The following is a 24,447-nucleotide window of genomic DNA, read 5'->3' as shown; positions in this document are numbered from 1 at the left end:
CATATTGTCTAGATCCTGTGTATTAAGGGGTACACAGAGCAGTTGAGATAAATCAGGCAGGTTATTTGTAAATCTATCTTTGGTGGCTGGAACGATAGTTCTGCCAAGATGATAACACGGAGCCATATAGTTAATATCAGTGATACGCAGCATGCACGATACAAGGAAATGGTCAGAAACATCATCACTTTGAGGTACGATATCTATATCAGTAAGATCAATTCCATGCAATATAATTAAATCTAGCGTATAATTAAAACGATGAGTGGGCCCAGTGACATTTTGCTTGACTCCAAAAGAGTTTATTAGGTCAGTAAACGCAAGTCCTAACGCATCATTTGTATTATCAACATGAATGTTAAAAACTCAGACAATTAGCACTTTATCAAAATTAACCAATAGTTCTGAAAGGAAATCTGCAAATTCTTTTAGGAAATCTGTATATGGCCCTGGCGGTCTATACACAGTAGCTAAAACAAGAGATAGGAGAGATTTCTTTTGCATATCTGGCAGAGTAACATTAAGCAAAAGCATTTCAAATGAATAAAACCTGTAACCTGTTTTCTGAGTAACATTGATAATATCACTATATATTGTTGCAACACCACCACCACGACCACTCTGACGGGGCTCATGCTTATAGTAGTAGTTTGGTGGAGTAGACCCATTTAGACCTATATAATCATTAGGTTTTAGCCAGGTTTCGGTTAAGCAGAGTACATCAAAACTATTATCTGTGATCATTTCATTCACAATAACTGCTTTGGGTGCAAGTGATCTAATGTGTAGGAGCCCAAGCTTTAAAAATGGTTTCTGTTCGTGTATTTTGCTTTTTTTCTGGTTTAATTACGATCAGATTTTTTCTAGATCCTGCTTTAAATTTATGTTTTGATCTCACTATTCGAGGAACAGACACAGTCTATATAGATTGGACAGTGCAACTACTATCATTTAAGCGTTCAGAACAAAAGCCATCGTAGCAAACATTTGAGAATGTACTCACTAGTCAAATGGAGCGTAGCGTCCTGGAGATGGTGTCCGACAGCAGTTCTGCTCTGACTCTGCTGGGGTGCAGGCCATCAGCACGGAAAAGCCTAGGACGTTCCCAGAAAAGATTCCAGTTATTAACAAAGAGCAGTTTCTGTTCTTTACACCATGTCAATAACCATTCATTTAGAGCAAGAAGTCTACTGTACCTTTCGTGCACTGTTAAAAATTGCTGTAAGAAAACGGCCAAATTTTGACAGTAACATGCTGTTTTCCATTAAAACAGTGCATTCTGGGTATTATTTGTCATTTTCGAAAAAGTAGCCTGCTGCTATGTATCATGAATTAACAGCGTTCAAAATCGACACTCAGAGACTGTGTTTAAAATCAAACTCTACACCCTCATTCACTATTCCCTGCATGAGTTTACTAATAAAGTCCACCTTACAGAGATAATGAAAACTAATGAATGACTTCAGACACTGATGAACAGCTGCTGTTAATGAGCAGAATCACTGATTGAAAGAGAAACAAGACAAACACAAGAACTATATAACTGACTTCAGCCACAGCCTTAGATGAAATCAACTGAACATTTAAAACCACACACAGCTTTACCAACTAACACATTTTTAACCAGACTGATTTTATTTCTGTCAGATGTCTATAGAAGATCTTATTGAGAATGAACAGATGTTTAGATGATGATGTTTTATTGTTTTGTTTGACAATACCATTGTGGAGATCAATGTTTGCTTTAATTGGGCTCCTGATTCTTGACATTTAAACATAGATATATTTGCTGTATTTGGGTTTTTATGATGCATTATTTACAGCAATGCTGGTCAGTTGACGTCAGCTATGTCTAGTTGAGCATGAATGTCACCTACTGAACTGGTTCTGAGACTCATTAAGAGTCTATTTTTGAGTGTGTGTTTATTTGTCGTTGCTTTCTTTTCCACTAAGTGTGTTACAACATGAGATTTTTTGGATAATGTGGCAAACAGAAAAGAATTTAATGGTTACTATTTATCCTCAAATAGAGACATAAAGAATCAGCATATGGATCTCAACAATGGTGACAATCGAAAGCTTCATGCTGCAATGCATGCTGGGTATCAGCACACTACAAAACCTCACCTATGACTTGTTCTCACCATTGTTGAGATTCATACGATGAGTCTTGATGTGTGTATCTAAATTATACTGAAGTTTTGTTCTTTTTTTTTTATTTCACATCAACGTTCAGTAAAAGAAAACACACTAGATAAAACCTGTGTTCTTACCAAACCATAAACAACTCTAGATTTCTTTGCAGTCATCCATACTTATATTACTATTCTTTTTGTCACAACAAGCATGTTGCAAACATACACAATTATAAGAAATAAACTAAAATTAACCTTGCAATGTCAAGGTTCAACAGCCCAACTAAAGTAAACACTGATCTCTACCGTGGTAGTGAAAGAAAAGAAAAAAAACCTAAACCTCTGCAACTCTCTTCTGTAGACGTCTGACAGAAATAAAGTCAGTGTGGTAATAATTGAAGCTGGTAATGCTGTTTTAGGAGTTTAATCAGATCTTGAGAGATTTAATGTCTTCTTTTATTTCAGTTGATGTCATCTAAGGCTGTGGCTGAAGTCAGTTGTTCTTGTGTTATTCTTTCATTCAGCAATTTTGTTTGTTAACAGCTGGTGTTCATCACTAATGCTCAATCAGAACATGATCAATCATATAATTATATCATTAACTTCAGCACTAATTCAGTATTACTCAAACACTCTGTAGTGTTGACACATTATAAAAAAACACACAATGAAAACAGCATGAAATGTAATTTAACAGTAATAAACTGTAATTAATTTACGGCAACACACTGTAGAAAAACAGTAACATGCTGGCAACCGAGCTGCCAGTAGATTACTGTTAATTCAAGAAAAAACAGTAATATACTGTAAAACATAACAGTCAGATTTACCAAGCAAATCAAGTTATTTTCACTAAAATATTAGTGAATGTTCATAGAAAAACAATGATGCAAAGTCATTAACTGGTAGGGAGAGTAAATATTTAATTGTGCCTAACTGATGTGTTTTTGTACAAGAGAGATCTGTTAGTTTAATTTAGTTTTGTGGGTCACCATTGTGCTGGAGAGTAGAGCTTGTGCTTCAGGCAATGATGAGCCACAAACACTGATGTTTTGCTGCTTTATTTAAAGACAGTAATTGTGGAATTGCTGATATAGTGACAATCTCTTTACTAAGCACTTTATTATACAAATTTGTGCTATTGTTAGTTAATGACGATCTATAAAGATTTGAGTAAAAGTCGATTGCTTTTTTTATTACGCTTTAAGTGTCTGTGGGTTTATATTAAAAAAATATTCTTCTTAGTGGACTCAAATTAAATGATCCTGGTCGCCGGCGACGTGCTGCGAACCGTCTCGATCAGGCTGCTGAAGTCCCTCTTCAGAACCTCCGTCTGCCGCAGCCTGGTGTTGTTCACCCCCCGCGTGCAGAACGATCCCGCCGACGCTCTCGCCGTCCATCAGGATTGCGGGTATCTGCGTGGAAACATCGAGAACGCGAGCACCAGGAAAGCAGTGGGTGTGGACTTTACCTTTAGCTAAAGTAGCACGTACGTTCCGTCTTGTGGAGGGGAGCGAAGCGGTTCCGGGTGGAGATCTCGAAGACCGGAGGGGGCGAGAGGTCCTCGGCTGGGGCCTGGCTCACGTCTTCTGCCACCGCTGCTGCTGCACCCAGGGTCCGTGGTGTCCCGGCGCCGGAGTGAAGGACGTCTGGGAAGATCGCGTCCAGGGTGCACGGGAGCTGTGCAGAGAAGCACACGGAATAGAGGTGATCAGAGTGTTAGTATCGTGCTGTATACTCACCCGGGAAAACTCCAGAGCGGCCCTCCGCTCTCTCAGCTCCGTCTTCCTCTCCAACAGCTCCTGGATCTGCTTCTCCACAGCCTCCAGCTCGAGCTGCAACGAGTGCAGCTCGAACGTGTCCTCACCTGCACTCAAAGGTGGACACAAATTCGCCATTAAAGCAAGTAACAGTGAATAAACAATGGAAATGTGTGTAAGCAGGATTAGCGGCAACCACGCTGGTGCTGCTAACGGGCTATAAGCTAGCAACTCGGGAAATCAAAACAAAACTAGTGATAACAAAGCAATCTGGATGTTTTTGTTGTAGAATACAATAAGGGGTTTATTCACACGTTATAAGAAACGAGAATGATGGTGTATAAAATTTATTTTCAATTGAAAAACAGACAATAAGAAATCAACTCGACGGAGCTCAAACTCTAAGCGTGCGATTGTTACAAGTGTATTACATGTACAATTTTTGTCTTGAGTGTGTTGGTACAGCTCTTTGTATGCTAGGAAAAACATATGGCCTCTGTCACACCCACACAGATCTAACACAAATAAGACTTTTTGTTGATTAAAAATTCCTGAAGTGGGTTTATCAACACTGTCCTAAAAACATCTTCTCAAATTTCATTCTTGTGTCATATTTAGCTCATTTTAAAGAATTTGATTACTTTACCCAAATGTTTGATGCATGTTTGATGTCAAATATCATTGGCTTGTTAGATTATGTATCATGTGTCTTGTTAGATTATGATTACGTTATGACATGACAATGTTTCTGAATGAGATTTGAGAGCTGCATTGGAGGGGGTGATTTCTTTCTTTCTTTTATAAAAGTAACAGAAATTTAATTGCTTCTCAAATAAAGCTGTTTTTTTTTTCTCCAAAGGACTGTAGCAAATTAGTCATTTTAGGACTACCTTTATGGTGTTTTTGGAATTTGCTGGATCATGACTGTACATTCATCTGCATTTATGTTTTTAATACTGTGCCTTATGAAAGTATTCATACCTCTACATTTTTCTTACATTAATTTTTAATCACATTAATCTTCACTCCATATACCATAATGACAATGAAAAAAACGTTTTTTAACGTCTTTGCAGATTTATAAAAAACGTATAAAAAAAAAACTTGCAAAAATTCACTTGCATAAGTATCTATCCACCTTATTTTTCAATGCAGAAATGAGCTGTTTTCTGGTAATGTGTTAGACGTCTGGTTCATAATCTGCCGTAAGGAAATAACGAGAAGAATATTGAAGTGCAGTAAACAGTGAAACAGTTAGCCGTACAAACCAGTGTGTTCATAATTAAGATAATACATTAAAATAATATGGTAAGACACACCAGTTTGCAATATCAAGTAGCAAAATTAGCTTTTTTGTGCAGCTAAAACCCACATAGCAATTGACATCTGGCCCAGCTCTGGGCCAAGCAAGCAGTTACACTCGGCCCAAGTGCAGCAAAGAATTACGGCCCTTGAGTGGCCCAGATCTGGACTACAGACATGAGCCACACATGAGCCATAACTGGCCAAAATCTCAGCCAAATAGTAACTTATAACCAGCCCTGAACTGTGCCAGAACAAGTTTTAATAGTGCTACACAATCTCAGCCTTCAGTAAACCACATAGAGACCAGTCTATAACCAGAAACCCCAAAACTGAGCCATGTCTAAAGGTGTAACTGTGTTTGACTGCCTATTGATTGATCCATGGCTTTTTTATGGCTCAGTTTTGGGATTTCTGGTTAAAGACTGGACTCTATGTGGTTTACTGAAGGTTGAGATTGGGTCCCAGATAGCAAGAGAGCAGGTGAAAACCATTGAATCAATGTAAAAAAATAGTTGATGTGTCAATGTTAATGTCATTAAAACAATTAATGTTGAAAAAATGTTGACATTTCAACAAACCACCATTACTGTGATCAGTGATTGCTTTAATTGGGTTCTTGATTCTTGCTTTTTCATTAAGTCAAGTCTTTCTCTGTGCTGTAATGGTGTTTCAGTGTAAATGCTGTTGAAAAGAGAAATCTTATAATTGAATGAAAATAGATTAGTTTTTGCAATGGGTGGCACCCAGAAATACAGTTGAGAAATAATGCTAAATAATATTGATAAATGTCATTACTGTTGTAAATCTTCTGTATCATGAATGCAAAAAAATTTCTGTGATAAAAAATGAAAAGATTTAGACATGAACACTCAACATACAAACCTCAACAATGGTGACAATCACCAAACTAATTCAGATAAACAAATCAACTGCAATGCATGCTGGGAATCATAAATGACTTTTTACTATATTGATACCCAGCATGTATTTCTGCATAGAATTTTCTTTTGCCGATTGTCACCATTGTTGAGTTTCTTACCCTGATTCTTGATGTCTAATTAAGTAAATTAAAGATTTCATATTCTCCGTTAATTCATAAAAGTATGATAGTAGTTTCATTCAGCTTTAATCACACACTGCAGTATCACACCATCATTCAAAAGCCCAACATACTTGTGAGCAATTCACTATATAACCTAGCAATGGTTACAGTCAACACCATCCTCTAATCTCAGCAGATCTTAGCTTTCATTGTTTCAAACAACATGCTTTCACATAATGTTACAAAAGACAAAGAAAATCTAACGTTAAAGTGCAAAGAATCAAGAGCCCAATTAAAGCAATCACTGATCACAACTATGGTGGTTTGTTGAAATTTAATTTTTTTTTTTTCCAACATTACTAGTAGGAGCAAAAATTATATTAATTCAATGTCATTAACATTGACAAATCAACTACTTTTAACATTTAACATTGATTCACTGGTTGCTTGGGGGTAGTACTAATAAAACTTGTTCTGGCTCAGTTCAGGGCTGGTTATAAGTTACTATTTGGCTGAGATTTGGGCCAGTTATGGCTCATGTGTGGCTCACGTCTTTAGTCCAGATCTGGGCCAAACAAGGGCCGTAATTCTTTGCTGCACTTGGGCCGAGTGTAACTCCTTGCTTGTCCCAAAGCTGGGCCAAATATCAATTGCTATGTGGGACTGCATCTCACACTTTTCCCCCAAAAGATTCCACTGAAAATCACCAAGAATGTCTATATACTACATGTGTTATATCTTACAAATACTAGTGTTGTGTCCGAGTCCAGTCCGAGTCCAGTGTCGAGTCCTATTTTTTAATCAATTTTGCAGAGGTGGGACTTTCAAAGAGTTAAAGTTAATAAGATAATTAAATGTCTAATTAAATGATGATTGTGCATTAGTGATGAACACCTGCTGTTATTGAGAATTACATTGGGTCAGATGTTGATGTTTTATTGGTTAAAATGATGCCACCGTCAGGGAGATCAGTGTTTGCTTTAGACTCTTGACATCCTATGTCAGACCTTTGTCTAATAATGTGTGTGGTTTTATGAAACAGGGTAATCAGTGTCTTTCAGTGAGCAGTTACATATTTTCATACTGACATAGAGTGAGCTGGCAAGATTGCAGTTAATTTTTCTTTTATGGTTTTACAAGACCGAATCTATGAAGTTACAATATGCAAACAAAGTGTTGTTCCAAAAGTTACACATCAGTAAACTTTAAATATATATAATGCAAAAGATCTCCAATCATATTTAGAGACACACAGACATCAAGAACCAGCATATGAATCTCAACAATGGTGACAATAAAATACTTTGTGCTGCAATGCATGCTCCCATCAATGCACGGTATTAAATATATATAGTCACCACTGTTGAGGATCATGTGGTAAGTGTTTGTTTAAAAGCCTGAAATGTCACCACTTCACAATGATCATTCATGCTTCACTACAAACAAAAACTATAAACTCACCTGCTACTTCAAAACACACAGGCAACAGTGATTTGTTTTTGATATAGCTACAAAGCAAAAAAATTTGTTTTACAAAAACATTGCAATTGCTCAGTAGCAAAAATCCACTTTGATTAAAAAGGGGGTCAAGAGCCCAACTAAACCAAATACTGATCTCTCTGATGGTGGCATCATTTTAACCAATAAACATCAACATCTGATCCTCTGTAATTCTCAATAACAGCAGCTGTTTATCATTAATGCACAATCATCATTTACTTAGACAGTTAATTATATTATTAATTTATCTCTTTGAAAGCCCCACCTCTGCTCAATTGATTATAAACTAGGACTTGACATTGGACTCGACACTGGACTCGGACACAACACTAGCAAATACGTTTTTCCCTTTCATGTTTGGTATGATTCTAAAGGTCTTTGTGCAATTGGTAAAATGGACTCAATTTCACAGCAGTCACTTATATTATAAGGAAGACTGAAAACTTTTGTAGAATTGGGTCACTAGATCTCCTGACAAACCAAAAGGTCTTTATGTTTTTACAACTGATTGGAAGATTTGTTTGTTTTGGTCTGGGTATATAAGCAAAGTGACAAAACACTATGGGGGGATTCTGTATTCAGAAGAACCCCACACTGTGTGTGAGAGTCTCTGGAGCTTTGCCTCCAAATCTCTGTATCTCTCTGCGGTCAGGTATGCATCTCTCACTCTTAGATTTATCTTATTTATTTGAATTGGAACTGAATTTAATTCTGAATTGGATTCTCATTGTTTAATTATGTAATTGGAATGATACATTTTTACCTGACAAATAAAACATTATATTTGATTTATTCTGATCTCTTCTGAAATAATTATTACTAGTAGATTGCAAGGAGGCTTTTGTTACCACAAATTATGTCCAGGATAGAGCAAACTGAAGGCACAGGACTGAATGGAGTAGTAGGCACATCATCTGAGACCTCCTGATTTCTGTCTATCACTTATGTTAGCAAGTTGTACGGGAGAAGATTAAAGTAAACTACACTTTTTGTGAAGGCAAGTAGTTAGCGGCTGTCAGAAAGGGTATTAGTCATCTATATACCTCTGACTAAACATCAGACTGGAGTTTTTGTGACCGTGATGATCGGCGCTGGCCACGTCAGACTCAAAAGAGACATTAGGTCCCCAATGAACAAATAATTGAAAGTATGGGATTTCCTGAATAACCAAATATCTAAATTAATACATAATCGATAATTGTGATCAGCGTAAATTAGAGTAAGCACCTAAATTTTAACAATCACATGGAATTGGAGCTAGATTAAAATTTAAACTAAATCCTGATAAATTAAGTGGATTTGCAGAAGTGCTGTGAAAAGCCCGAACATGCACTAAACCTTCAACCATACACCTTTATACATGGCTCAGTTTTGGTGTTTCTGGTTAAAGACTGGTCTCTATGTAGTTTACTGAACACAGCAAAAAGCCCAGTGTTAATTTAACTCTCCTTGGAGCTTATTTGAGTCCACACTCAAGAGTGTTAAAACTAACACTGAAGCAGAGTTAAAGTTAATGGGATAATTAGTGATTAATTAAGTGGTGATTGAACATTTTTGAAGACACCTGATGTTAACAAACAGAATCACCATAGGAGAAAATCAAATTTTTAAGCAACTATTATAGTGGTCAGTGTTTACTTTAGTTGGGCTTTTAACACTTAAGTTCTTAACTTCAAATTTCATCTGTTAAAATACAATCATGACCACATGTTGATTCATGTGCTTGGTTTGTCTGGGTGCTTTAATTGTTACAACATCCAAACAAAACAATGTTAAAACTGTAAGTGTCAAGAGCCCAACTAATGCAAACACTGACCACTATAATGGTTGCTTAAAAATTGTTTTTTTTTTTTTTTCCTTTTGATGATGCTGCTTGTTCACATCAGGTGTCTTCAATAATGATCAATCATCACTTAATTAATCACTAATCAGTTCAGGGCTGGTTGTAAGTTACTGTTTGGCTGAGATTTGGGCCAGTTATGGCTCATGTGTGGCTCATGTCTGTAGTCCAGATCTGGGCCACTTAAGGGCCGTAATTCTTTGCTGCACTTGGGCCGAGTGTGACTGCTTGCTTGGCCCAGAGCTGGTCCAGATGTCAATTGCTATGTGCGTACAATTTTTGAGCATAAAATCAACAGTTTTCTCCAATGATGAGATCTTCCAGCAGCTGCCTGATGTCTCCTTTTGTGCAGATATTGCAAGCATTGCAAACATGATTGAAAACATACTTGGTAGGGTTGTTGTTTTATTGTCTATGAGGTGTTTGTGCACTTGTCACTCTTATTGTCTTTTTTTTTTATTATTACTGCAAACCTTATAATTGCATACAAGCTCAGGGAAAGATGGTAATATGTCTAACAAAAAAACTAATTTTATAAATGTCAAAATATTTACAAATAGATTAAATAAACCAGGCGCTCATATCTTTTAAGCTGTTGCGTTTGTTTTAATGTCATAGGTCAGATGATAACGTCAACATGGCGGATTGCATTCCATACTCAACGAGATTTGGCTGTTGAATACCTACTCTTTTAGTGCTGGTTAACTAGGTACTTATTGAAATTAAGTACCTACTCATTAGGGCTGGGAGTCGATTCCAAAAAGAATCGATTCCGAGGCGTTGGGTATCGAAAGTCGATTCCATCATACAAAGGCTGCACATCTCGGCTGTTTGCATCAAACGTCGCTGAACATCGATTCACGAAAATAAACTGAATGAAAAGAGTCCGTACTGAGCACGTCTGAGTTTGAAGATGCAGCCTTGCTCGCTAAGAGCAATTAGAAATCTAATTTATTTCCACGAAAAGGTTCTTTCGGATAGATCATTTTAATGAACCAGTTCAAAAATTATTCAAAAGTTATTTTACGGTGAAACGGCCTTATATTGTCCACAGTTTTGAGTGCTGCGTGACAGAATAGATCATGATGTGATCAAGGGTCTTGATTCTACCATCTTAAATACAATGCTATTTTTAACCTTTCAGCCAATGATAATTCTGAAAGAAAACACAGAGAGCACAGATCAGTGGCCGAAAGCGCGTATGATTTGACAGATAAACCACAAACTCTTATACCAGTGTTGTTGTTCTGGTTATTTAGTTTCAGTGTACAGTTTGTTATTTTAGCGCAAAGCACACCATTGAAGTGCACATCATTCAGCTGAACTATGCCTTGTTCCATTCATGCAATAATTGTATATCCACCGCTCTGTTGTGGGCTGTGACTAATTTCATATGCAATACAAACAAAATTACAATTTAAATACAGAAATTAGGGGTGTAACAGTATGCGTATTTGTATGTTGCAAATTGACATTCAATGTATATTTTAAAAAGTTACTCCATGATGGTTTGGTACGAACACACATACTGCTACACCTCTAACAAAAATATATCATAATTTTTAAAAATAAAATTCTATATTACATTTTGATCATTTTGCAACACCTTTATATTGCACAGTTGTGGCGAAAATACATTTTTAGTACCAAGAAACACAGTTTAACTCAATACAGAGTATTTTAAAATTATATATATATATAAAAAAAAAAAATATTCATAGAGTATGACTTTTCAGAATGAGTATTTTGTTTAGGTGCACACAGACATCAAGAGCCAGTGTATGAATCTCAACAATGGTGACAAACGGGCATATTCAGATAAACGGATCAAATGCAAATCAAGCTACTCAAAAGTCACATAAAAACAGCAAAAACAAAAGAAAATTGTAAGAATAAAAGAAATTACAAAGGCAATTCGGCTCATAATTTATACGTCACAATGCATATGGGAGCCATGGATGAGTTCTGATACAACATTTTTTGATGGTCACTGTTGTTGTGATTCTCATGCTGATTCTTCATGTGTGTGTGTCTTAATTAAATATTGTGTTTATTAAATATGAGTTGTTGTTTTTGTTTTTTTTAAATTAATCTTAAAACATCTGTCTGGTTATAAGTAGTATGTTGTTTATAAGGTTGATGTAGTCAGTAAAGAAAGTTTAACTCAGTTTTACAGGTCATTACATGAAGGTTATATCAAAACATAATCAAGGCCCCATGATTGTCTTTCCTATTTCCTATTTTAATTATTTTTTTGTCAATTAGACTTGATTCATAGTTGTGAAAACATGAAAATTTGAGTTCAAAACCATTTTTTCAGCAAGTTATTTCAACAACTACATATAAATTGAGTGAACTTAACACCTAGTGTTTGCTAAATTTAACTGAGTCAATGCAACAAGATGACTAAGTTAAGTTGTGTCAACAAATCATTTTTTTACAGTGTATAGATAATTTATAATTTTCAACATTTCATGCCTGGAGTTCTTTTGTCCATTAAATTTTTGTGAAAAATATTTTTGCAGTGTTTCATCAGCAGAACAATAAAAAACACAATTAACAGTATAACTTACTGAAAATATGTCAAAAATCAAAATCAAAGATTGTGCTAGTGTTGTGTCCGAGTCCAGTGTCAAGTCCAATGTCGAGTCCTAGTTTATAATCAATTGAGCAGAGGTGGGGCTTTCAAAGAGATAAATTAATAATATAATTAACTGTCTAAGTAAATGATGATTGTGCATTAATGATAAACAGCCGCTGTTATTGAGAATTACAGAGGATCAGATGTTGATGTTTATTGGTTAAAATGGTTAAAAACAAATAGCCTTTGTTTGTGTGTTTTGAAGTAGCAGATGAGTTTATACTTGTTTGTAGTGAAGCATGAATGATCATTGTGAAGTGGTGTGTCTTTCGTTTAAGAACATGGCATTTGGTGATCATTGAACTGCAGAAGAAGTCTTTTAATGCTTCAATATAAATAAATAAATAAATAAATAAATAAATAAATATAAAAATATAAAAATATAAAAATATAAAAAAAAAAAAAAAAAAAAACTTGCACCACTTCAGGCTTTTAGACAAACACTTACCACATGATCCTCAACAGTGGTGACTATATATATTTAATACCGTGCATTGATGGGAGTTTTTATTATGGTTTTACCCAGCATGCATTGCAGCACAAAGTATTTTGCTAATTGTCACCATTGTTGAGATTCATATGCTGGTTCTTGATGTCTGTGTGTCTCTAAATATGACTGGAGATCTTTTGCATTGTATATATTTAAAGTTTATTGATATGTAACTTTTGGAACAACACTTTGTTTGCATATTGTAACTTCACAGATTTGATCCTGTAAAACCATAAATGAAAAATCAACTGCAATCTTCCTAGCTCATTCTATGTCATTCAACACTTTTCAACGAGCAGTTAAATACTTTCATAGTATGAAAATATGTAACTGCTCACTGAAAGACACTGATTACTCAGTTTCATAAAACCACACACATTATTAAAGCAACATCTGACACAGGATGTCAAGAGTCTAAAGCAAACACTGATCTCCCTGATGGTGGCATCATTTTAACCAATAAAACATCAACATCTGACCCAATGTAATTCTCAATAACAGCAGGTGTTCATCACTAATGCACAATCATCATTTAATTAGACATTTAATTATCTTATTAACTTTAACTCTTTGAAAGTCCCACCTCTGCAAAATTGATTAAAAAATAGGACTCGACACTGGACTCGGACTGGACTCGGACACAACACTAGATTGTGCTGCTGTGAATAAGGTCTGTGACAGCTTTACATAATTTCAGGTTTTCCTATAAAGGCTTACCGTGTTGCCTACTGTTTTTGCTGAAAAATATTGGCTTTGCGGTAGATAAGATACAAAAAAACTTAGACATTTTTTAAAACACGTTCCTAAACACCAAAGTGATGTTGTTCATTTATCTGTTCTCAAAACATCTTGTCCTATGGTAAAGGAGATCCTGGAGCCTATACTAGCATCTCAGACAGATGGCCAGCCCATAACTTGCACATTCACATGTCTACCGGCACTTCATTACTGCTTATGTTTACATGAGCTGTTGTACATCTACATGTACAGTATCAAATAAATTATGTACAGTGTTTCAAATGCAAAACAAAACAAAAAAACACTGTATATTGAAAAGTCATACATACAAAGTAAACTATATGTGGTAGCTGGTTGCTCTTAAATTGAACTTGTGTAAATGAAAAAAAAAAATTCTGCCAAGATACAAGAATATCAGAGTGAAGGATGATTTTGATTGGTTGAGGATTATGAGAGTGCTACATAAGCCAAAAGGTGGAGCAAAGACCTGCTATCATCAAACAAAAAAAGAGTTTGTGTAGTGTTTGTCCCATTTAGTTCTGAGAAAGATGGAGCTCTATGTATTTATGTTCATGCTTGCCACACTTGTTTCTTCTGAGAACAAAGGTAAGTCAGTGGATTATCATTGACTGTTCATTAAAAGACACCATTTTCATCATCTTTAACTGTATTCAAGGAATACTGACATGTAATTTACATTTTGAAAGGTTAAATGGCTGGCATGAAAAGATTTGTATTGATATGTTATTTTTTAATAATAGCACAATATTATGTAATCAGACAAGGCTGAGACAGAAAAATGTCATTTCAAAAATCGTGAACAGTTTATACATACAGGATTTTTAATGAATAAAGTGATGAAAATAAAAATTCTGAGCAATCATTGTCAAAAATTATGCATGTAGAAATGGTATGAATACATCTCATATTCAAACAGTCCTGTATTTAAATTTCTTATCTAAATAGTGTAGATGATAATGTATTGTTCAATCAAGCTAATACTTGTTTGTTTGTTTGTTTGTTTCAGTTGTTCGTGAGTTTTTTTATATGAATGGATGCTCTGATACAGAGAAAGAAAATTTGTATGGATCTGATGGAGAGGAACTGTGGCATGCAGATTTCATTAAAGGAGAAGGAGTAGTTACTCTACCTGACTTTGCAGATCCTGGTGGCTTTGATGGATTTTATCAGAATGCTGTTGCTGAACTAGAAATCTGCAAACAAAACTTAGCCGTAGCCATCAAAGCTTATAACAATCCTCAAGAGAAAATGGGTAGGATATGCATTTGAAATATATTTACTTATGTAACAACTTCTAAATTTGGTTTAAACAAATTGTCACAAATGTATGAAATAATAACAGCTTATATGTTTTTATCTGTTATCAGACAAACCACAGAGTTCCATCTATGCTGAGGATGATTTGCAGTTGAATGTTGAAAACACCCTCATCTGTCATGTGACTGGATTCTTTCCTCCACCTGTCAGAGTCTCATGGACTAGAAACAACGAGGCTTTAAAAGAAGACAGTCTAAGTCAGTATCGCCCAAATGATGACGGCACTTACACCATCTTCTCCAGTCTGCCATTCACACCTCAAGAGGGAGACATTTACAGCTGCACTGTGAACCACGTAGCTCTCGACCAACCTCAGACCAAAACATGGGGTGAGTGTTTGTTTTTGTATAGAATCACTAGACAGATTTCTATTATTTATTTTTCCAAATAGTTTTCTATAAATAATTAATACAAATATGCATATATTCAAATAAAATTATTATTGTTAATAATAAAAGATAAGAGTAGCTGGCTAAAATATACAAATGAAACACTTTATATTATGGAGATATATCATTAATAAAGTCTACATTATTTAAAATGCATAAACAAAATGGCTGTATCTGTGTGTATCCTAGAAGTGGATGTTGATGTGCCTGGTGTTGGTCCAGCTGTGTTTTGTGGAGTGGGTCTGTCTCTTGGACTTCTGGGAGTCGCTGCTGGAACTTTCTTCCTCATTAAAGGAAACAACTGCAACTGACATCCCAGATATGGAAGCAAACTTTGAAAATAAATTGTATATAGTGTGCAACAGTCTCTGCAAATAAAGCCAGATTCATTTGGTTCCAATGAAATTTAAAACTGTAATTTTGAGAATCATTCTGTCACTCATCACATTAGTGACAGGAAATATCTGAGGTTTATAGAAATAGATCCATAGACACATAAATCTCAATGTAATCTTTAACCATAATAATATTGCCTGATATTTCAAATAATGCATCAATGAGGCAACATCTTTGTTTGAAATGCAACACCATATACACTATTCAGATGTCTAAAAGGCTTAAAATGGTAGATACTTTTTTTGCTAATATTTTCAGCTCATCCAGAATGATAATGAACTTTTAATTTGAATGATTTTATCTGTTAGTTACTCTCTGGTTGAACTCTTATTGTTTTCCTCATTGCTGGATCAATTCAAGTCTTTTTCAACAAACATTATGGCATTCTTAAAAAATGTGGTACTGCATGCTTGAAAATAAGGTAGAAATTGTTTTTAAATTTAGAAATTTTCTGTCATTGTAATCAATTTGAAGTTATCAACTTTACAAGATCTTGTACTTTTTCTGACATACACTTCAAATAAAGATTCTCTATTTTGATTTCACTTGTGATTTTATATTGTGTTATCATCTATATAACTGTTCCAAGGCAAGGTAGCCTCAAAAACCTATTAGATGGGGCTGCCATAAAACAACAGACAGATGGCTATATGTGTTGAAAGACAGAGGAACAGGCAAGAATATAATAGACCAGAGGAACAAAAAATGATATTTTAGAATGACCTATACAGAAATATTGTAGCCAATATCTACATTCACTTAATCTACATTTAAGTGACTTATACTGCATTTAAGGAACAAATATTATCAGTTCTTGCTTTCCCTGTGAATCAAACCTTTGACTTTGTCATTGTTAGACCCATGCTCTACTGTTTGAGCTACAGGAAGGCTAAGTTTATCTTAAAATAGCTGAAATATTTTCATTCATCTTCTGTATAAAATAGTGATGATAATCGTGATAATAAAAGGGAGATAACTAACGTTCAGGTGCAGGGCCACACTTCAACCAATCACCTAACTTTCCAAAAACATACCTATTCCCCCTTTATCCTCTTCCTAGTTATCCTTAACATTCTATTCAATAAAAAAAAAATCTTCAGCATTCATTTTTGTGGTGTGGTCATTGCTTGTGAAGAAGACATTAATAAAATAATAAAGAAAAATAACAACCAATGAATACACTAACAGTCTAAAGAGGTGCTGTGCAGTTTTTTTTCCCACTTTTTACTGGTTTCACATGAATCACATAAATGTATGTACTATTTCTCCTAACACAACAAACCATACTTTGTCATATTCTTAATTGCACATGATATGTACTCATTAACCATCACTGAAATCTGCTGTGTTAGTATAGATACAGCACAGGAAGGAAATGTGCTAAACTGTTACCACAGCAATTAAAATTTTAGATATGTTTAAGAGAGTCAAGGGAGGTCAACTGTAATTCCCAATTTAAACAAACATTAATGGAAAATGGAGAAATAAGTAAGAAAAGGGGAAAAATGGAGGAAGAGTGAAAGGTGGTAAAGTCAGCAGGTGGAAAGAGCAAAAGAAATGGTGAGAGGAAGAATGGAGGGGCTAGAAGCAGGAGAAGAAATAGGATTGAAAAATACTGACAGAAATAAAGAGTATTGAAATATACAGATTTTATTGTTTTTTTTGTCCCAAACTTTAAAAGAGGACACTTGGAGTACAGTATAAGACATTATATTCACATAACTCCTCAGTGAACTTTGTGACTAATATGAATTTTCATCATTGTATTTGTGAACCTGTAGCTGTCATTAGGCAGTGAAATTGAATCTTTCAGCAAAATTAAGAGGCTGTTTCATTGCATGTGCTTTTAGAGCATGAACCATAGAAATGTATAAATCAGCTGAGAAAATCTAAAGCAGCTTGCTGTCATATAAAGAAGAATGTACTGGCAACAAGCCTGTTAAATCCATCTTTAAAAAAAATGAAGAAGAAAAGAAAAAAATACAAGTTTGTGAATTATATCAATAAAATTTTCTTTTGTGACTTTAAGCATTTTTATTGCATTCTATAAGATAAAGTAAACAGGAAGGCAAAAATGTACCTTGTTATAATCAGTGCAATCAGGGACCTCCTCTTGTTTTATTTAATTTACACATAATAAAAACAATGCAGAAAGCAAAACAGTTTGATGTAAATAATTGAGATGGTCATTATTATTGTTGATAAGATTTGTCAGACTGGTAGAAGTTGATTGTAACCACCGACTTTAAAACATACATTATGAACTTGGAAAAAGTTAAAATATGATAAAATATGGTTTAGTTAAACTCTTAAAATTAGCAGAGATGCTTGAAGTAAACAGTCATTGTGTATCTGGCTTTAGTTCTCAAATAAAACCGGATACTGCTTAGCAACACTTGACACTTGTATGTGAAGAGGCTGATTGGCTGGTTGTTTTAGATATTCACCTCATTAGAAAAGTATTGCAGGATACCTTTTCATTTGGGACAGTCACAGTGAGAGAAAATGTCACCGCCAAAAGATTTGTGTTTTCATGTCATATTGATGCTGTCTGCATTCACTGGAGCAGGTAATTAAAATTAAGTGTAATACAAAATTAATAGATATGTATTTACAGTAACATTATTTACGATTTATTACAATTGTTAGTAGAAGTAGTAGTAAACAGGGCAGGTCACTAAAACAACGACTGACCTATGTATCTAAGCCTTTTTGTTTTTCTAGAGTTGACATGAAATCATCTGACATAACTGTAATGCTGTTTTAACATTACTTTTCAGCTAATGGATATTACTATTCTCGGTGGGCTACATGCTTCCACAGCTCCCGTGATCTCAGTGACATGGTGCTTGTTGATAGATATATCTTCAATAAAGATGTGTACATAGAGTTCAACAGTACTGTGGGGGAGTTTGTGGGATACACGGCACATGGAGTATACAACGCAGAGTTACGGAACAAGGATACCAACTATCTGCAGCAAGAGCGAGCTGAGGTGGAGAGATACTGCAAACATAATGCTGAAATCTATCAGAGTGCTATCGCTGATAAAACAGGTAAGTGGCACAAGATTCTGAGCTCTCCTGTCATACACAACACTCATTTTAAACAATTACATTACTTTTACAGGACATTATGCTAATTTTATAATTATTTGTAAACATGTATTTTGATAATGTCACATGTAAGCAAGGATGAGGAGAAACACGAATCTAGACACAGCTAATTTAATAATATAAAAAAATAAATGACAACAGCAACAACAGACATACAAAGAAAACAATGCATTGAACAAAGCAAAACAGACAACTTACAAGTAGCAAAACTAACGACCGACAAAGCACAAGAAAACGCTAGGACTATAATACAGAGTTAAACTAATGAGTAACCATGGTAACAAGCACATGGGTGTGGTTCAGTGAGTGTCCATGGCAACAAACAAGGCAACAATAATGCACAGAACTACAAACTAAAAGTCCAAGACAAACAGTGAATATATGACAGACAATACCATGACAAATCTATGTGTCTTCAACTTCAAAACTAACATTTTAACAGTAAAAAAAAATGTTTTAAGTTTTGTTTGTCCTTGGCAATTTTAGAAAGAGACTCCCAAACACATACATATGATACTAATGATGGAATTTTGTAGTACACCTTGGAGCCCAATATGTATATGTGATTGTATTTGTAATGTTCTTGTTATTGATTCAGTTCCACCAAAGGTTAAGCTCAGTTCAGTGAAGCAGGCCGGTGGCAGACATCCAGCTGTGTTGATGTGCAGTGCTTACCGCTTCTACCCACACTGGATTCAAGTGACCTGGATGAAAGATGATCAACCTGTGAAGTCTGATGTGACTGCAACTGAGGAGATGCCGAATGGAGACTGGTACTACCAGATCCACTCCCACCTGGAATACACTCCCAAATCTGGAGAGAAGATCTCCTGTGTGGTGGATCACGCTGGCTTAACTAAACCCATCATCATAGACTGGGGTAAGAGGAAAAATGTACCTTCCCTCACATAAGACTTAATTATGTAAATAATAAATTTTGACAAACTAAATTATGATTTAATACACATACCTAAAGCTTCTATAATACATCCACATATGTTAAACCAATATTAAACAGTATATTTAAATTAAAAGTGGTTTCTGTACTTCACAGACCCCTCTCTTCCTGAGCCTGAGAGAAATAAAATTGCTATTGGAGCCTCTGGTCTGGTGCTGGGAATCATCATCGCAGCTGCTGGACTCATTTACTACAAGAAGAAATCATCAGGTATGTTTAGATTAGAGCAAATCAAACTGATATTTATCTATGTTTTTACATAATGTTTCAATTAAGTTCTTTCTTAACCATTTTTTAATTATTTTGATAGGGAGGATCCTAGTACCATCCTAATAATGGTAAGTTTTTAATAACACTTTGGAAACTCAAACTGTTAAAAATAAAATAAATAAACACTGCATTATCAAACTGAGTCACATAATTAATAATAACACAAATTGCAGGTATGACTGACTGGACTCAACTCATTGATGGAGAACTCACTTATCATTTATGTTTCACTTTTAACAATTAAACCATTTTGAAAACTGAATAACAACAAATCTAATAAATATGTCTTATATTTGTAGCTTTTCATCAAATTGCAATGATGATTTAATGATGTGTAAATTCTAGAGATTACATAGAGACATGTAAATTATCATTCATGCTGGCTTCCTTTCTAGTAATTATATTGGTTAAATGCATAGAGTAAAAGAAGTTCATAATATTAGAACACAATCTTCTAAGTCTCATAAGAATGGTATCAGCCAGGATCTGGGCCTGAGAAAGGGTACACTTCACATCTTTTTTGAATACTATTTTACTATTCTCTTCTTTATTGTAAAAAATAAAGAATGCATATAAAAATATTTTATTGCATAAATAAGACCATCAACAATTTATTATTTTTCTTCTATATTTTTATTTTGAGATCTGAAACATTTTGGTTCTGTGCTGTATGTTCATTTCAGCTCTAAATAAATATTTCTTTACAAAACTGTTGTACAGTTTTTAATAATTAATTACATGTAGTCTCACATATCAGTTCATCTTTTACAAAATGCACTAAAATGCTACAGTATACTTCCATATCTGTGTCAATCTATTTACGGATTTATGTTATATAGATATGTGCATGCATGTTTGATCTACAGTATTAAAGTTTTTGAGGTTTCATTTTTTGTGTGTTGGATGAAAAGCTAAGTCAATCCAAGACACTTCATTTAAAAAGGTACTTGTAATGGTTTTGTAATGTAGCCAGTTTTCAGTGTTTTAAGGTCATTTTGTTATTATGGGTGAAGATGTTTGCTATATTATGGAAAAATAAGCTAATTTTCAGATGTAACTTAAGCATTTTAGTCAACTACCAGTAATTAAAGTATTGGTAGACTGTTTACAGTGTTTCACAAATGTAAGATACTAATTTATCTTCACCCATTTTTTCCCACAACATTAAACACATTTAAATTCACAAAACATTTGACACTTCTTGCAAAATCAAACAATTGTCAAAAACCATTTCACCTGAAATCAAACAATGGTTTCAGATCATACACACAGCCAGTCAATATATAAAAGATCATTCATTCACTGCATGTTGAACACAGCATCCAGCGCATGCAGTTACAGAAAAAAGCATACTGTATACAGTAAACAAATATAAAAAAGTTTAGTACATTTTTGTATATTGTATATACTCCAAAAATAGTATTGTACTGAATATTGTAAATTTTACAGTTTTTCTTGATTGCTAACACACTCTAACCTCTTGCTCCAGTTCCCCAAACCATTCATTCAGTTCTCAAAACAAAGACACATTTCTCAAAACTATAAGCACATTTAACCTGTTTCCACACACATTCCAATTTTGTCAATTCTCAACTCTACACAAAATGCCCTCATTTACACAGGTTTAACCAGGTTCTCATTCAGAAAAAACAAGTACACATTATGATCACAGTTTTTTTTTTTTTTTTTTTTTTCGCTATATTCACAAGATATAACACACATGGTATATGGATATTCTTACAGTTTTTCACATTTGCTAAAACATTAAACCCCCTTCTCTAAACCAAATTCTCAATAGCCTAAACCAAGTTGTCAAATAAATCACTCTTTCTGCAAAACTCTAAACACATTCTGTCCCACTAAGACACAATTTACTCTGTGATTTAAAACCCTAAACACAAGAAAACATAAGTTAAGCACAACTGCAACAGGGCTGTCATTGTTTATACACAGTAATTCAAAATTCTTCACACGTGTTTCTAAATATTTCAATATACAAAATTTAAGCCAGTTCAAAGTGCATATATATATATATATATTAGGGGTGTGACGAGACACTTATCCCACGAGATGAGACATGAGACTGGGTTCACGAGAACGAGACGAGACAAGATTTTTAAACTTTTCTTAAGAAATCCTCAAAGATGAAATATATAGGGAAAATAGTCTTTTATTCAACTGAAAAAGACCAAATGCAAAAAAATGTAGGTGCATTTTGAACTTTATGAAAATAGACTTCCATTATAATTAGTATGCAGTAAAAAAACAACATTTAAACAACTTCACCATTCTGGATAAATTGAGAATTCCAGTTGTTTTTAATAAATTGGATACCATGATTCTCTAACGATTCTGTAGAAAAAAAAAAGGAAAACTAAACAAAATAACAATTTACTAGTGGTTCTACCAAACTGTTTATTGCTTAAGTCTTTTAAAAGCATATTAATTTAAACAAAATCAAAACAAAGTCAGTGTCTCACTTCATTAAGCCTGCATCCCAATGTGCATACTGTCCATCCTAAATTCTGTGTGATAGTAGTAATTTTCAATACTATTTAGGACAATGATTGAATGATTCAATGACATACCTTTTTTTTAAAAAAGGGCAGTTGTCGCCACCTCCTGGCGGAAGAGGATAAGCGTTACTATACATACAAGTTTAAGATACTTTAGTTTTAATCGCTACTGTAGAAAATAAGTGTTTATACCAAAACTATAAACTTTTATCCCAGTACTTATGTTATTTAAATGCCTGCAACACAGAAATAATGATTATCATGTGGTTGAAAAGACTGTCTTTCTGCGTTCACATTTACCACCGCGGTCAAGTGAGCCACCATCTGCGAACGCCAGGCGCCATCTGGATTTGCTGCACGTCTATTAGTGGAATTACGGTACGGAGACACGAAGCGGCCAAAAAGCTGATGAACAATCTGGTTAAAATTTAAAATGCTAGAAAACAAGGAAAAAGTATTTACAAAACGTATATATATTGTTCATTATAGAAGATACAATTATATTACTTACGAATACATTATACTGTTAAGTTTTCTGAAAAAAAAAAAATGTTAAAATACATTCTAACACTGAATGTTTGCTCCTTTTTTTCTACATGCATTATTAAAATTTCTTTAGTTACCATGAACATTTCAATAAATTCTTTTTCTAAACAACCATGTCTCTATCTGTGTTTACGATGTTTTAGTGTAGAATTTTACAGAAAATGACGTGCAGCAAATTCAGATGGCCGCTCACTTATTAATGCTCATTAACATGGGCTACTGACACTGGCGATGCGAAACAGTCCTAATAGACACAGCTAAATCGTTGTCATTCAGGAATAAGATCGCGTGGGTGACATTTTAAGGATTCTTCTTCTTCTTTGCTGTTTTAATGGCGGCCGGCATCTAACGTTAAGGTGCAATACCGCCACCTACTGTACTGGAGTGTGGGCCTGAATCTGCTACCTCCCAGATAACAAAAAATACATACATAAATAAATAAATAACTAAATAAATAAATAAATATTTCTTCAACACACACTAATTAGATTCTATTAATTAAACCAGTTATTCTCAAATAATTTAATACACTTTCATTGTTATGACCATTAAATATGTCTGTAATGCTAATTCCTACAGAATCTCTTTCTGTAATGTACTTTTGGCAATGACATAGTATGTGCTCCACTGACTCCTCCTCTTGACAATGATCATATAAGCCAGTTGGATGTTTCCCTATTAGGTGTAATGTTTTATTTAACCCTGTGTGTCCCATTCTCAATCGCGTAATTATACCTTCAGCTTTATTATTCCCTTTACACACCCTCCTATTTTCTACTTTCTCCTGAATTCTATAACAATGTCTGTCCATTACTTCCCTATCCCAGTTATATTGCCATTCCTTTATTATGTTATTTTTAACTATTACTTTTTCTTCAGATTTACTATACAGGATTCCCATAATCTCATCTAGATTACATGCCTCTTTAGCTAAAACATCTGCAGTTTCATTTCCTTTAACTCCTTTGTGAGCTGGAACCCACATGAATACTATTACCACATTTACTCTCTGGAGTCTAAATAAAATTTCATATATGCAGTCCTGCCTATACTTTGATGATAATGATTTAATTGAAATCAATGCTGGAAAACTGGAGTCTGAGCATATAATTACTTTCTTCAAGCCACTTTCCTCTACCCAGTACAAAGCAGCAATTATAGCCATCAACTCTGTATATATTGCCAAGTGATCTGTAGTTCTTTTCTTTATTGAAATTCCTAATTCTGGTACAAAAACACCAAAACCTGTCTTTCCTGTATCCAAACTCTTGGAACCGTCTGTATAAATTGCAGTATAACCATTATATATTGTCATAATTCTGTCTTCTATTAACCCTGACATATTAGCTATATTTGTATAATCCCTACTCCTATCAAGTAAGTCCAAATCAACAGAAACTAAAGGAAATAACCATGGTGGGGTTACTGCTAATGGCATTGTTTCATTAAAACTTTTATTATTCAATC

General features: G+C 34.4%; 2 protein-coding genes across 2 annotated transcripts; both read left to right on the top strand.

Moving 5' to 3' along the window:
• Nucleotides 1-13,930: 13,930 nt before the first annotated feature.
• LOC127160713 (mamu class II histocompatibility antigen, DR alpha chain-like) lies at nucleotides 13,931-15,639 on the top strand. Its single transcript, XM_051103369.1, has 4 exons — nucleotides 13,931-14,057; nucleotides 14,479-14,724; nucleotides 14,840-15,118; nucleotides 15,368-15,639. Exons 1-4 carry the CDS (start codon nucleotides 14,000-14,002, stop codon nucleotides 15,487-15,489), a joined length of 705 nt encoding a protein of 234 aa, XP_050959326.1. The 5' UTR covers nucleotides 13,931-13,999; the 3' UTR covers nucleotides 15,490-15,639.
• A 2,349-nt stretch (nucleotides 15,640-17,988) lies between these two features.
• On the top strand, nucleotides 17,989-20,418 carry LOC127160712 (H-2 class II histocompatibility antigen, E-S beta chain-like). The gene is made up of 6 exons (XM_051103368.1): nucleotides 17,989-18,143; nucleotides 18,355-18,630; nucleotides 19,289-19,570; nucleotides 19,745-19,858; nucleotides 19,959-19,986; nucleotides 20,092-20,418. The coding sequence occupies exons 1-5, from the start codon at nucleotides 18,080-18,082 to the stop codon at nucleotides 19,979-19,981; spliced, it is 759 nt and encodes a 252-aa protein (XP_050959325.1). The 5' UTR covers nucleotides 17,989-18,079; the 3' UTR covers nucleotides 19,982-19,986; nucleotides 20,092-20,418.
• The last annotated feature ends 4,029 nt before the right edge of the window (nucleotides 20,419-24,447 follow it).

The sequence above is a fragment of the Labeo rohita genome, unplaced genomic scaffold, assembly GCF_022985175.1.
Source record: "Labeo rohita strain BAU-BD-2019 unplaced genomic scaffold, IGBB_LRoh.1.0 scaffold_436, whole genome shotgun sequence".
NCBI classification, from domain to species: domain Eukaryota; kingdom Metazoa; phylum Chordata; class Actinopteri; order Cypriniformes; family Cyprinidae; genus Labeo; species Labeo rohita.
The sequence above is the reverse complement of the archived record's forward strand: the minus strand, read 5'-3'. Positions and strand labels throughout refer to the sequence as shown.